At 45.2% G+C, this 14590-nt stretch overlaps 1 protein-coding gene across 2 annotated transcripts in view; it reads right to left on the bottom strand.

Annotated features, from left to right (window-relative positions):
* The window catches only part of GTF2A2 (general transcription factor IIA subunit 2), a 122156-nt gene that overhangs the window by 27038 nt on the left and 80528 nt on the right, over positions 1-14590 (bottom strand). For both annotated transcript variants that reach the window (XM_078685155.1, XM_078685157.1), the window contains one exon: positions 13135-13239. In XM_078685155.1, the coding sequence (XP_078541281.1) occupies positions 13135-13239 (105 nt within the window). The remainder of the gene's footprint in view (positions 1-13134; positions 13240-14590) is intronic.

The following is a 14590-nucleotide window of genomic DNA, read 5'->3' as shown; positions in this document are numbered from 1 at the left end:
GGCCTATCTAGTAAAGAGCCAAGTTTTTAAAGCCTTTCTAAAGGACATAAGACTGGGAATCTGTCTAAGGGAAAGGGGGAGCTCATTCCAGGCACGAGGAGCCAAGTGATGGAAGGAACGACCGCCCTGTCTAGCACGTTTAATGGTCGGGACTACCATTTTAAACAAGAAGGCGGACCGTAGGGCTCTGTTGGGTTTGTAAGAGACAAGACGTTTCCTAATATAGGAAGGGCCAGTATCGTGGAGGGCTTTGTAGGTCAACGTCAGGCTTTTAAAAAGGACTCTCTTAGCTATTGGGAGCCAATGTAGTTCTTTTAACAGGTTAGAAGCACTGGCGCGTCTGGGAAGCCCATAGATGGCCCGAGCTGCCGAATTCTGGACTACCTGGAGTCTCCTTTCAAGGTATTTAGGGAGACCCAAGTAGAGGGCATTTGCATAGTCCAGTCTGGACCCTACTAGTGCTTGGACAATGACCCTGCGATGATTGATTGAAATCAAGGGAAGAAATTTTCTAAGCATCCGAAGGATGCCGAAACATTTCCCAGTAAGGCAAGATATTTGAGGCCCAAAGGTTAAGTCATTGTCTACAATGATTCCAAGATTTTTGGCTTTGACACTTGCATTTGCAGGTGGAAACAAGTCCGATGGCCACCAGCTTTTCCAATTTGGTTCGGTGGCACAGCCAAAGAAAAGCAACTCCGATTTATCGGAGTTGCATTTCAAGCCGCGTCCCCGGAACCAACCAAAGACTGCCTCTAAACATCCTCTGATGCGAGCCCCGTCGAACACCTTGTTCCTGTTACAAGTAAACAGGAGCTGGGTGTCGTCAGCATAGGACACGATCTGGGCGCCGTAAGACTCCGCCACCTCTGCAAGGGGGGCCAAAAAGATGTTAAAAAGCAGGGGGCTAAGAATAGACCCCTGAGGGACCCCTACTTCCAGAGGTGCCATTGCGGCGGAGTGAGGGGGCGCCCAGATCGTTTGTCGACGGCCGGCTAGGAGAGATTTCAGCCAGTTCCACACCGTCCCCCGAAGACCACACTCCCAGAGTCGTGTTAGGAGGGTCTCATGGGGAACGGTGTCGAACGCCGCCGACAAGTCCAACATAACCAACATGGCCTTTCCTTCCGCATCCAACACCTCTCTAATAGCGACGGTGACTTCAAGTAGCGCGGTCTCCGTGCTATGGTTAGCACGAAAACCGGATTGAGTGTAGTGCAACAGATGATTCTCTTCGATAAAATTTGAGATTGATCTGTGCACATGTCTTTCGGCCACCTTCGCTAGAGCAGGAAGAAGCGAGATTGGCCTATAGTTGGCATGTACGATGGGATCAAGGGCTGGTTTTTTGAGAAGTGGAAGAATGAGAGCACACTTCCAAGCCCGCGGGACTACACCAGAAGACAATGAGGAGTTGAGGATGGAATTGATGAGGACATTTAGGACTGGGGCTATTTTATTGAGGCATGACACAGGACAGGGATCGAGTGGGGAGCCTGATTTCAGTCCTGTAAGAAGGTCTAAGGAAGAGGCCAGACTCAGCGAAGGGAATTCCCAGAGAGTGGGAGCTGGAACAGATTGTAAGGCGGAAAGGGCCTCTGGTGGTTCAGCCTGAGTGTGTTCAGAGTACGCAGCAAGAGAGGCTTGGATAGATGTTATCTTATCTACAAAATAATGCGCCAATTCAATCAGCCAGGGTTCAGAGTGTGATTGAGCAAGAGATCCCGAGGAAGGAGACGTGAAATCCTTGACAATCTTAAAGATTTCCTTGCAGGAATTACCTGAATCGTCAATGCGCCGTTCCAGATAGGTTTTTTTCGCTTTCCACAACAACTTGTGGTAGGATTTAGTCAGATTTTTCAATGTTATTTTCTCGAGAGGATTATACTCCTTCCTCCAAGCTCTTTCAGCTCTCTTACAGTTTTGGCGGGTTTCCCTGAGCTGCGGGGTAAACCAAGGGGCAGAAGGTCGTTTGTTCCCATTTTTAAGTATTTTCTCAGGAACGAGAAGTGCTAGTCTTGCCGTGAGCCACTCCGCAAAGAAGGCGAGGTCGTCTTCCACGTTGCCTGATAAAATGCAAGGTGTGCCTTCCATCGCCTGTAGTAACAACTCATTTGAGAGAAGATGGAAGGGTCTAGACGGTCGCTTGAAAGAAACTGTGGGTTTCATTCTAGAGGAAGGGGTACATGGGAGGAAAAAAGTAATTAAATAATGATCCGACCATAGTACCGGCTGAGGAGTTTGAGCATCAATAGTAGTGGTGGAATAGACTTGGTCCAGAATGTGGCCCTTATTGTGCGTAGGCTCATAAATGAACGGTAGTAGCCCTAGTGCAGTGGTTATCTCCGTGAGTTTCATAGTGTCAGGATTAGTAGGCTCGTCCATGTGTATATTTAGGTCGCCTAGGAGTAAGCAATGCTTCGATTTGAGACAAGGGACTGAAAGTGCTACCTGTAGTTCGTCCAAGAAAGGACCTAGGGCACCAGGGGCTCTATATAACAGAATGCCGGTATATGCCTGGGAGGGGGATAGATTGAGTGTGAAGCCAAGGGCCTCGGTCTCCTGAATGTTGTCAATCGGAAAGGTGGTGCAGCGCAGCATCTTGTTTACTATAATCGCCACACCGCCCCCACGCCCAGTTGATCTATCCTTCCTATAAACTGAATAGTTTGGCGGGAAGGCATGAGCTAAGTCCGGGGCCGAAGAGTCGTGTAGCCAGGTTTCGGTCACAAAAAGACAGGAAACATTGGAATTATAAAGCAAGTTCCAAATGTCCAGTGCGTGGCAGCCCAAGGAGCGTGTGTTAAGAAGTAGGCAGGCGACTGGAGTCGAATGAGGAGTCGATATAGGCTTTTCAAATGTAGGTAGGCGCCAGCCACAGTTATTACAGCCTTTCCTAAGGGCACGATTGCCAGGGAAAACATAGTGACAGCGGTCTATCGGAGGACGGAGGTTTAAAAGCATCTCAGAAGTATAGGAACACAACATAATTAGGAGTAAAATGAACAGGACACCTACCAGATGAAAGTGCCGGCCAGCCGTCCTGCCCCGTCCGCAGCCGGAACGCTGACGGGCGCAGACGGGCAGGACTCTGGCACGACTCAGGCACAGAGAAGGCGCCACCCTGCGCGTTGAAAGGGGTGGAGCTTTAAGTAGGCGTGCGTAGGTTCACTCTACAGGCGCCACGACCCGCACCAATATGGCGGCGTCTGGCTTCTAAAACTGTAGGAAATGAATGTTGAGTGCGGGAGTCAGCCGGCGGAGTAGGGGACAAGTTGGGAGGGAAGGTTGAGGAGGGTGAGAGGTGTATAGGGTGTGTAGAGAGTAGTTCTTTGATGGTGTGTATGTCTTCTTTGATCTGAGTGAGGGTGGCCATGATGTATTCCATCGTGGGGGAGGTGGAGGTGGCAGTCAGGAGTGATTGGCTGACAAGGGAATTCGTGTGCAGGTGGGAGAGAGGGCTGGTGTACGAGCAGGTCTGCGTTGTGTTGGTGTGCGGGATGGAGTTAGGCAGGCGAGAAGTTTTGGGCGAGAGGGGTGTGGATGAGGTAGGGAGGACGTTGGTGATCTGACTGAGGGCATTGGTGGTAGGCGGGGGGGTCAGGGTGTAGTCTGTGAGACTGATAGCCGTGGTGGGGGTGTAGGGAGGATAGTGGGGACTGAGAGTAGGAGGGGAAGCGGCATTGGAGATGATCCTGTTGAGGGGAGGGGGAGTTAAATTAAGAGAGGAGGTATGTTCTGCGTAGATGGTTAGAGGGTAATGGGGACTGAGAATGGGGGGGATAAAGGGGGGGATTTGTCGGGGTGCGTGTTATTCTGGTGCTGGACTAATTTTGGTGTGTTAAAGGTGGGAGCTGTGCTGTCAGCGGTGAGCGGTGTGTTAATGCTCGCTGTAGGTGTGATAGGAGTGTTGAAGGTATGTGTGGAGGTCCGCGAGTTGGTAGAAGGGGCGGTGGTGTGAGTGGTGTATGAGGGGGAGCGATCTGTGTCTGTGCTTGAGAGCTGAATTGGGATAGTGGGGTTGTGGGTGGGGGATGGGAGGTCAGGGGGCACACCTACCAAGGTGTGCCCCCGATTGAGGAGTGTGTGGCTGTGAGGTCATGGTTGGTGGGACTGGAGGAGATATGAGTGTTGGTCCGTGAATTGGAGAGGTGTTCTTTGAAAGTGGGGAACAAGTTGTCTAGCAGTTCCAGGTTCCTGTCTGTAGCTTGTGCTAGGACAATCCCGTTATTGTAAATAGTGATGGTGGCTCTGCCTGGAAAGACTAGGGATGGTGTGATGGAGAGAGTTAGGCTATATGGGGATTTTCTGGTGGAGGAGACGGTGAGTAGGATGAGGAACGCTTTTCTCCATTGAGCTCTGCGTGTGGTGTGGAAGATGATATCAGTGTTCAGGGATCCATTGACCGGTGAGAAGTGGGTGTCAACAAAGGGAGTTTCAGGGTGTGACCTCAGGAAGTTGTGTTTAAAGCGTTTGGCGGCCTTTTTGGTGAGTGATGGTGGGTAGTTGATTTTGTATGTGTGTTTGCCGATAGGATCCATGATGCCTGTTCATAGCTCACTGTGCTAAATTAGAAAGAATGCAAATTATGAGCTGCAAGTAATAAAACAGTGGCCCACTTCCCTATCTACATAACCTAATAATCTGCCATCTGCATGTGACTTTATGTGCCTCGCAGGATACACATTAACACTCTATGCTACTTCATGTGTCAAAACTGTGACTAAAACAAAACACAGATCGCGGCAGCAAGTGCTTTAACCACCAGAGTTTCCTTACCGTTATTATTATTATGCCCTCAGATTTACTAAGCACACAGAGTTCGCTGCAGCACGTGCTTTAACCCCATAAAATATTTAAAAATGCAGACGTTGCAACCAATTAAGTCAGAACAGATTTTCTTTAGTATTTCCTCTGGGTGCCAGTTTTTTTGTGACAGTTAAAAAAAAAAATGTACAAGTTGACCGCTATTCAGGACTCTGCCCCGTGTGACTTCATCCTCTTTTTGTTGCCCACTTTGATCCCCCAATTTATGGGTTCCCAAAGTAAAGTTTTGATAATTCAAGAACTGCTCATGACCGTCCAAGTCAAGAGCATGGACTTAGGGCTCACAAAGAAACCTTGCTTTTCTGACTTTGCCTCGTGTATAGACTACCCTTCCTCTATTGATCACAAGCAAAACATCTCATCGCTCCCTTTATCCTCCAGGCTACATGGCTGTTCTTCATCTGGCTAAGATTATTTTATTTAGGGTTTGGTTGTACAGCGCTGCTAATCACCAGACGTGATTTTCGAGCGCTTATCTGACCTATGTCCTCTGGTACTTCTCCGTCTGATCTTGACACAGCTCTTCCAACAAAGTTTGCACTTTATTTTGTACCACTGATGACTTTTCCTATACCTATTCCTCTGCAGTCCATCCCTCCCTATAATTATGTTTTATTTATAGTGCTTAATAATCTTTTCCTGTTTTAGCACTATAAATGATAGATCTTATTATTATTTATGTAATAATATTCAATTTGATATCCTTAAATGGAGGAAAAGCAAAAAATATATTGCCAAAATCTGAACTCGCAGTGTGCAGACCACAGCAGTTGTCTGGAGTAAATCTTAACCCACTGAGCCATCTACCCAATTTTCTGATTCTGCCTAAACAACTCTGTTTTCTTGCTTTGAGCTGTCATCTGTCACCTGCTCTACCTCTGTCCTAAGATTATCGGACCTTCTAATTACTGGACTTCATGGTTTGGCGGCCTTTATATTTCTCTTGCCAACCTCGTTTCTCTACAACACCCTCTGGTGTTTCTGCCCTTGAATTCACGAAGGTTTTCTCCAGAATATGTGTGCCTTTTCCTAGTACTAGATCCCTTCTGTCTCATTTCTTCCTCAATTTAGTCATTGGATCTTGCTACAGGCCTTTCCAGGTATCTGTATCCTAATAACTGGCCAGCCCTACTCTCTTGGATATTGCCTGGTGATTCTTTCATTAAATCACAGCTCAGGTGGCTGTTCTCTCCACCTCAATCCAGCCTGGCCCCTTGAGGTCTGCCTCCGTGCCATCTGCGAGTCTCATAACATTCCCATCATTGATTTGGGTATTATGCTATTGAAATATCCACTCTCAGAGATGTACTGTCCAAGCTTCTCAATGTTGACTCCTTCCTCCATTGCCAGTCATTTTGCTCCTCACCACTCCCTTCTATTGCCCTTAGTGCACAATTCTGAAACAGATACATTTCCTTTGCCATCACTGCGTTGCCATCAATGCACTGGTCACAAAAAGGGTTTACATGTAAATGCCTCGACCTGTGCTGCTCTTTACATGTCTTAACTACCAGGGTTAATGTGGGAGCAGTTGGCAGGGCTGCTGGAAGGCAGGGAGCAAAGTGAGATGGTTAAGGTAAAGGGCTTGCTCAGAGCCCTTAGATGAATACAGAACGCAAAGGGGGGTAAAGAAGGCTGAGCACCCTGTGATGAGCAGAGGTAAGGTAGCAACAGTAGACAAGAGAGGGGTTTGGAAGGGATGAAGCCTATGGTGAAACTGGAGGGGGAATACAACTTCTTCTGAGAGGGGAAGAGAACCTGTAGTAAAATGTGCATGGGGTACAGAGCTTGTGATAAGGGAGTGGCGAGAGGGTCATGGGATGGGTAGTGAGAGGAATATTCATTCCAATGTATTTAGTGTGAAGGTGTATGTGTACTAAGGGAGTGGTGGACTTTGACAGTAAGTGTGTAAAGCCCTTGTTGCGAGTAAAAAGAACAGTCGTGTGATGAACCCTATGATGAAGATGTGGAATTGGTATGGGCTCTATTGCAAGTTAGTGGAAAGGCAAATGTTTAACTGCTGATAGCAAGAAAACAGTGTGGAAGGTAATACTTTATAATAAGAGAGTTTGCTAGGGCAAAGAGGCAGAGATGGTCAAGTTTAATTTGGCTTTTATAGTTGACTAGTAATGAGTTCTTGCTAGTCCATATAGCTTTTAGTTGTATAGAGTACGTGGGACAAGTGGATTTCTTTACAGGGCTAGAAGATTATTGTACCCCTTTGTCCCTTTGACGAGTACAGTTTTTCAAAAATTACACACCTCTGGCATTACCTTGAATCAAAAAAAGAAAATTATGACCCAATTGGAGGAAATGGGACTCCACACTATGGTGACATATTCCCACATGGACAATTCATATCACAAACAGACCCCTCCTTAAGTTCACATCGCACCCCCTTAAAGATATTTGCATACCTACGATTAAGGCTGGCAGGGAAAGAACTACATTACACATTCCCCGATGAACCACAGACACATAATGCACTTCAGATACTATTGAGGTCACCAACACGCCAACGCCTAGTAACATCCCTTTACAATGCAGCTCAACGTGAACAATTCAGAGAACGGTACAAAGCACTACATAGATGGGCAAACACACTTGGATGTACTATCGCCAAAGAGGACTGGGAATATAGTTGCGCACAATTGCAGTTACTCACATCCAATTGGAATCTGCGCATCATACATTTCAAATTTATAACTAGGTATATTACACACAACACAATTACATAATTATGACCTAAGAACAGATGACCGATGCCATAGATGCAGTGCCCACCACGCAGAATTTCTGCATATGGCGTGGGCTTGCATGCAAATTCAACAATACTGGCAGGAAGTAACTAATACTCTTACTACAATGTTATCTGAACAGATAACTAATGCACCGCTAGTCAATTTACTGGGAATACACAAAATCGAGCAGGCTAGACAAAGCAAATTCCTGGCTGTGGCATCATTACTGGCCATAAGGCGTGTAGCTCTACGCTGGGGTAGCAAAAGACTACCACACAGTAAGGACTGGATCACAGATTTGACCTACTGTAAGGAGTCACTAGGCATATACGCCGAAGAACTATCACAGTCCTCCAGACCAAAAGATTTTTGGGACCCATTAGTACAATAATTCCAGACATTACAAACAGATGATTGAAACATAATATAATGCGTTAATTGCACTTAAACTGTACTAATGTTCATATTTATTTGTAATGCATGGGTATGCAATCGACAGGTTGGGACCTGGAAGAAGGATATATCGGCAGGACACTATGCCTAAATATATCTGTTGGAATGGGATTGTACAGGGTACAGTGGACTATGAACAAAGGGGAATTTTAATTGATCACTGCAAGAACGAATGCAATTGTTGTACAGTACTTGTATATCTCTCATGTTTCTCTGTGTGACATGGCTGACCGCAAATAAAAAAAAGTTTCAAAAAGATTTGTGAAATGACGCCAGAGTTCTAAGCAAACCAAAGAATGTTTTTCCCATGGAAAACTAATTCTAACTAGAACTACCCAGTGGCAACCGCCAATAGGTTATAAATAGATGGGGGAGACAAATAGAGAGCATGGTCACCAAAAGCTTTAAAAGAACAATTAAAGCCCCTCCCCAAAAACAAAATATAAGGCATATTGCGGATATGAACTAGCAGTTCACATTCTCAATACGCTGTGGGCTTATACCAAGGTTGATGGACAACCATATGAGCCAATCTTTAAAGCAAGCTGAACTATATTAGCCAAAGGATGGTAGGAGAGGTTTAATGTAGTGTGGGTGTGTCAATAATGAGGTTTCGCCAAATAGCTAAATGAATCTCTGGGTGAGATATAAATGCAACATAATAAAGGCAGCCCTGAATTAACACGGCATTCTGTTAAAAATATACCATTACTTTTAAATAATATTTTTTATATTTATTGTATTAGCAGTTTCGAAAACCACTGGGTTATTGTATAGGGCATATCTAGTAATGAATTACAGGCACTGCTTTTTCTTTTAAAATCAAATGCAAACATTAGCAAAGCCAATAGTTCTCGCATTTATAACCAACAGACTTAAACGTTTTTTTTGCCATGCTGCACAGTATCCCCCATGCTGTGTGGTACAAAAATATATTTAAAAAAAAAACAAAAAACTTTAAGTAGCAGTCCAGGTAATTTTGTCGAGCCTACATAATAACATGGGAGCTTTTTTCTGTTTTACTACTGATCAGCGTTGGATCAGTAAACAAAAAAGAATAATGGGGGGGGACAGCAACACAGCGGGCGCTGGAGAAAAGCAACACATGCATTGTGGCTGCAAAGCAATACACACGGTGCAGGCATTGGGAGGCGATGCAATGGGCGAAAGCAATGTGGAGCGCACAGGGAGAAGCACATTTGTGAGAAAGCAAGGGGTGGGGAGTACATGTGAGAGAGTAACAGAGAAGGCAAAAAATAAGCACCAGGAAAATAGAAAGCAAGATGGAGTGCAGACAGTGCTTTAAGTGGGCCGGGTCGCACCGCAGTTATTTAAAGAGGGCCTCGAAACGGGTCTCTATTGGGCTCTGTTTTGTGCCCTGGCACAGGTGGTCTGCTTTTATCCAGACTGCAGTGACATCGATGTGCACGTGCTCACACTGCTCACTTCTCACTAGTGGAGAAGTTACGGCATGACGTCATGCTAGGTGAACGTTGTAGGGTAAGAGAAATCCTTTAAAGAGAGTCATTTTCTCTCTGGATTTCGCTTCACTTTTTGAAACCCAGGAGAAGCAACATTGTCGTGGTGTCACCAGGGCTTTAAGTGGAAGCTTTGTCAATATTACATACAAGCCATAGTTGCTGCTTTTTATCTTCTGCAACTAACAACCATTGACCAAGCCAATAGTCCTCACTTCTTGTAGATATGATGTTTCTTGTTATATCATATCTGGATGCAATGACAGAAACCACAAAATACAAGTCGGGCGGCACACTATGCTCAGCACAGATTTTTAGCTTAAGTGTTTTTAAGCCACACCCTTAATTGCTTTGGCCACGCCCCTTTGAGTGACTCCCCTTTCCCCCCCCAGTTTATTCATCCCACAAAGCCCTGAGTGCAGAGTTAGAGAAGTATACGAGAGCAGCAGCTTGCTGGACTGAAAACAATAAGTAACAATGCTTGAAAGCAAGTAGTGGAAGCATGAAAGAGCCGTTCAAATGTGATGGCAAAGAGGCAATGCTCCATGGGAGTGACAAACAAGACTGACAAGCTGGGACATGAATAAGTATCAGGCAAATGAGTGACTAGAAAAACAATCAAGGGTAAGTAATGGACTCAAAACTCGTTTGTTCTTGGTAAGCCCACAATATTTCACACAACAGACAACACATGCACTGTCTAGTAGGAGAGACCTAACTAGGCTTACTACTCAGCCTCCACCATCAAATAAACAATTTTAGTGTACACTTCAATTAAGAGTTGGAAGGGGAGTTAGGTGGGATTGCAAGTGGCTTGGTGTTTACAGATCAAAACTTTCTGGCTTAAGAAACACTGGACTGGCATGGGCTGGGCTGGAGGCATATGCCTGCTTGCTACAGGTAGGGTTCCACCCCAATGGAAACAAGCGATGGTGAGCCCTTTATTGAAAAAGCCCTCCCTTGACCCGGACTGCCTTAAGAACTTTAGGCCTATCTCGCTCCTACCCTATCCAGCTAAAATTGTAGAGCGGGTGGAGGCAGGCACCCTTTCTAAATATCCTGAACAGCACAAGCTTCTGGAAGATGTTCAATTTAGCTTCCGTCCAGCTCATGGCACAGAGACGGCCCTTGTGACCGTACTGGATGAGCTTCGTTGGCGGGCAGACAGGGGTTTTGATCCTGCTTGACCTGTCTGCCGCCTTCGATGCAGTGAACCAAGATATTCTGCTGGACAGGCTGAGAGAGGTAGGAGTTGTGGGGAGTGCCTTTGGGTGGTTTGAGTCCTTCCTCAAAGGTAGGGAACAAGCTGTGTCCCTTCCTCCCTTTCAATCTGCCTTCTCTACCATCTCGCATGGCGTCCCACAGGGCTCGGCAGTTAGCCCAATTCTTTTCAACATCTATATGAAGCCCTTAATAGCCGTCAAACATTTTAAGATCGAAATCGTCAACTACGCTGATGACACGCAGCTGATTCTGTCCTTGGAGGGAAATGAGTCTACCTCCTTGGAGGAATTCCACAGCTGCATGCGAGCCACTGCGGAATAGCTGGAAGCCAACTCGCTGCAATTTAACTCAGGGAAGACCGAGGTGCTATACTGCCCTCGGCCTAGGATACATTCTTCTCTACCTTGCAACTTCTGGCTAAAGGACCTTTCCCCATTGGTCCAGCCGGTGAAGGTAGTCCGGAACCTGGGTGTTATGTTCAACAGTGACCTTTCCTTGGAGGCGCAGGTCTCTAAAGTGGCAGCTAGTTGCATGACCATTATAAGCCTCTTGAGAAAAATCTTGCCCCTGTTACCGCCCACTGCTCGGATAGAGGTGGTGCGCTGCACCGTGCTCAGTAGGTTAGACTACTGCAACGCTTTATTACTGGAGTCCCCGAGCTACCTTATGGATAGGCTTCAGAGACTCCAGTCTGCAGCAGCTAAACTAGCCTTAGGCTGGCCAACGAGATCTTCTTCCGTAGCGGCTCTGGCTCAGTTGCACTGGCTCCCAGTGAGGGAGAGGGTGACCTTTAAGTCCCTATGTCTGACCTTCAAAGCCCTTCACGGGTTGGGCCCGGTTTGTCTACAAAGGATGGTGGCCGTACCCAGGTTTAAAAGATCTAGAGCGGGAGGCAGATCATTTAGTGTGGCTGCGGCTAAGCTTTGGAATTCCCTGCCCATTGAACTCAGGCAGATTAACTGCCTTCTTGCCTTTAGAAGGCAGCTAAAAACTTGGCTTTTTCCCCTCTCTTCTTAAATTCTCAGCCTGCCACTAGCCGCCCTTTTTTCGCCTTTTTGATGCTGCCAGCGCCAGGATGCCTTTCGAGGTAATAGTGCGCTTTATAAGTGTAATAAATAAATAAATAAATAATATGCACCCACCAGTCCCCTCCAGCACTCTAAAGGGATTCGACAATAACTCCTCCAAATATGTGTACAGCGCCCCACCCTCCAAAACACCCTACCCTCACACAAAAAACCTCATCCAACCAAAACACTGTACCCTCACACACACACCCCTGAACCCACACAAGCCATCCCTAAAGATCAATAGTGCCTACACAGAGCAGGTGGTAAAATATCTGTGCAACCTGTGCAAAATGACCTAGCAAGCCAATGGCAGGCATCTTATTTCCCCATTCAGGAGACGTAAACTCATGATCTCTATTAAACTGCAGGGAGACACTGGTTGGGAAATGACTTCCAGCCACAGTACCACCCAGACAAATTACTAGGTGTCTCATTATGAAAGCCATGGCAGGTTCCAACATGCGAGCAAAGGCACTAGAGTGGGTGCAGGCTATTTATATAGACCAAAAGACTAACAGCCTTGTTCTAAAATCAGCGCCGATCCTAATAGTGGTGAAAACCAGAGTTTACTCCAGAATCCCGATTACCACCAATGTAGTAATTTCGCACTTGTTCCCCACACAAATTTCTCTAGGTAAAACATGGTTGACTTTGTGCAGACAAAATGCAGCACATTAGTGAGTTCAGCAGCAAAACACAAGTGTTACTGTATTATCCTCAATATGAGGTGCGGACCTCAAAACGGGTAGGGCATACCGCACCTGAAAAATGCCACGGCCAGCACTTCTGGTATGTATCACAGTGCAAAATCTCTCAAAATCGTGGTGTAGATAGCATTAGACAAGAACTCAGGCTGCAGTATTTGGAGTGGTTCTGCATGAGATAAAGCATAAATACAGCATTCCAGTCTCCTTCTCCATTCTGACCTATAAATCACAATGTTCATTTTACCTGCACGCATTCAATCAGGATTTACCAAGCAAAAAGAAAAATGCAGTATTATGCTACAAGTTGTTATCTTGATGCCGCACCAATGTTTACTTGCTTCTGAACAGGGGTTAACACAGTATGTGCAATTAGACCCCAACTGCAACAGTGTTAGTTTAGGACAGAAAATGATGACAAAGTTGCACGCTACATAGATATATTTTAACATCATCTGGAAAGACTGAATTGCTGAGAAAATGTAATCGTAGAAAACTTCCATCATCTTCTTTTACTTGCCTGGAAGATCAATAGACCAGCATACATAGCCACCATTATGCTTGCATAGATTATAAGAAATACAATTTTAAACATTCTCAATGCCTGTAGTGTTAATTCTTTCAAATTATTCCTCACCCTAAAGTTGACTCTGTTCCTGACCCGTTGTGCCAATGCGGTGTTTATTGCCTTGTCAAACTGAAGAAGAACTTGAAGGGCCACTGTAGGATTGATCTGTTGGGACTAGGAGACACATTGAAAGACATTTTATATCCTTACTGTAACATTTAATGCACTAAAAACATAACAGTTCGACAAAGATATCATCAATTCTAAGCGCGTATGCTGCATTACAAATAATTCTTCATTTACAATGCCAACATCAAACCACTGGTGTGGTATTAGCCAAGGTTTGCAATTACCCTAAACCAAAACAATGGCAATTTAAGATTTTTAATCCATGGACCATATTCTTAAAACTGACAAAAGGTTTACTCTATAATATGATGTCACAAAAAAAACCAATGATTTTTTCTCACTAACCATCATCCATTTTCTACATGTTTTCGCCCAACAGGGTTGGAAAATCTCGCATGCTAGGAGTGAATAATTGGGAGGTCACTTAGAAGGGAGAATAAATACCAAAATAACCATGAATATATATTTTCCCTAGTTTAGTCACAATTTGTTCAAAGAAATTTGATTGATTTTCCTTACAAACACAAAATACAGAAAAGACAGGGCAAAGTATTGTGTGTACAACACGTCAGCCATGAGGCCATTCTAAGAGACAGCAAGCGGTGGATCAGATGGTACATTTAATCGGATCGATGCGAAGGGACACAAGTTAGTGAGTGTATAACCTTGGAATGCAGTAGGCCTTAGTGATCAAGTCCTCAAGGAAACAGCATACATGCAAGTTGTACCTGGCCTTAGTGACCCAGACCTCAAGGAAACAGCAAACATGCATTCATGCAAGTTGTACTTGGCAGATCCGTGATAGGGCCAGATGCTTGAGTTGTACAATCCTTCGTAATGGTCCGTGAGGATCCAACTTGATTGAGGCCGGTCTTATGGACAGCATATTTTCCTCGAAGTTGCAGGGAAACTTATTTCTGACATAGTTTCCTGTGCCTGGGTTTCCAAGGGGAGGTATTTCCAAGGGGAGGTATTTAAGACAATGTTATCAGCTCCTCTCAAAAAGATTAACCATTCTGCCATTTCTTAAATTTGATCTTCCAAAAGCTCTTCCAATTACACAGGACTATTTTACATGCAAGTGTTAACATTAAGTCAAGCAGAAAGCGGTCATCCTCCCTCGACAGATCAGGGTCCAAGAAGCCTGCCAATATATAGGATAGTTCTTTAACCGGGGAGATGCTAAGTGTCTGTGAAATGAAATAAAAAATTTGATTCCAAAACTTTTCTAGCATCGGGCATAGCAGGAGCATGTGAGATAAGTCACCTGGATGTGTGTTGCAATTCCAGCATAGTGGGTACTGGGTTAGATTTAATCTAAATAGTCTTGCGGGGGTCCAGTAAGACCGGTTTATGATCATAAATTTTGTTTGTGAGAGAGTAGGGGAGATTTTGT

Source organism: Lissotriton helveticus, chromosome 3_2 (genome assembly GCF_964261635.1).
Source record: "Lissotriton helveticus chromosome 3_2, aLisHel1.1, whole genome shotgun sequence".
Taxonomy (NCBI): Eukaryota; Metazoa; Chordata; class Amphibia; order Caudata; family Salamandridae; genus Lissotriton; species Lissotriton helveticus.
Note: the sequence above shows the minus strand (reverse complement) of the source record. Positions and strands in the feature narration are given on the sequence as shown.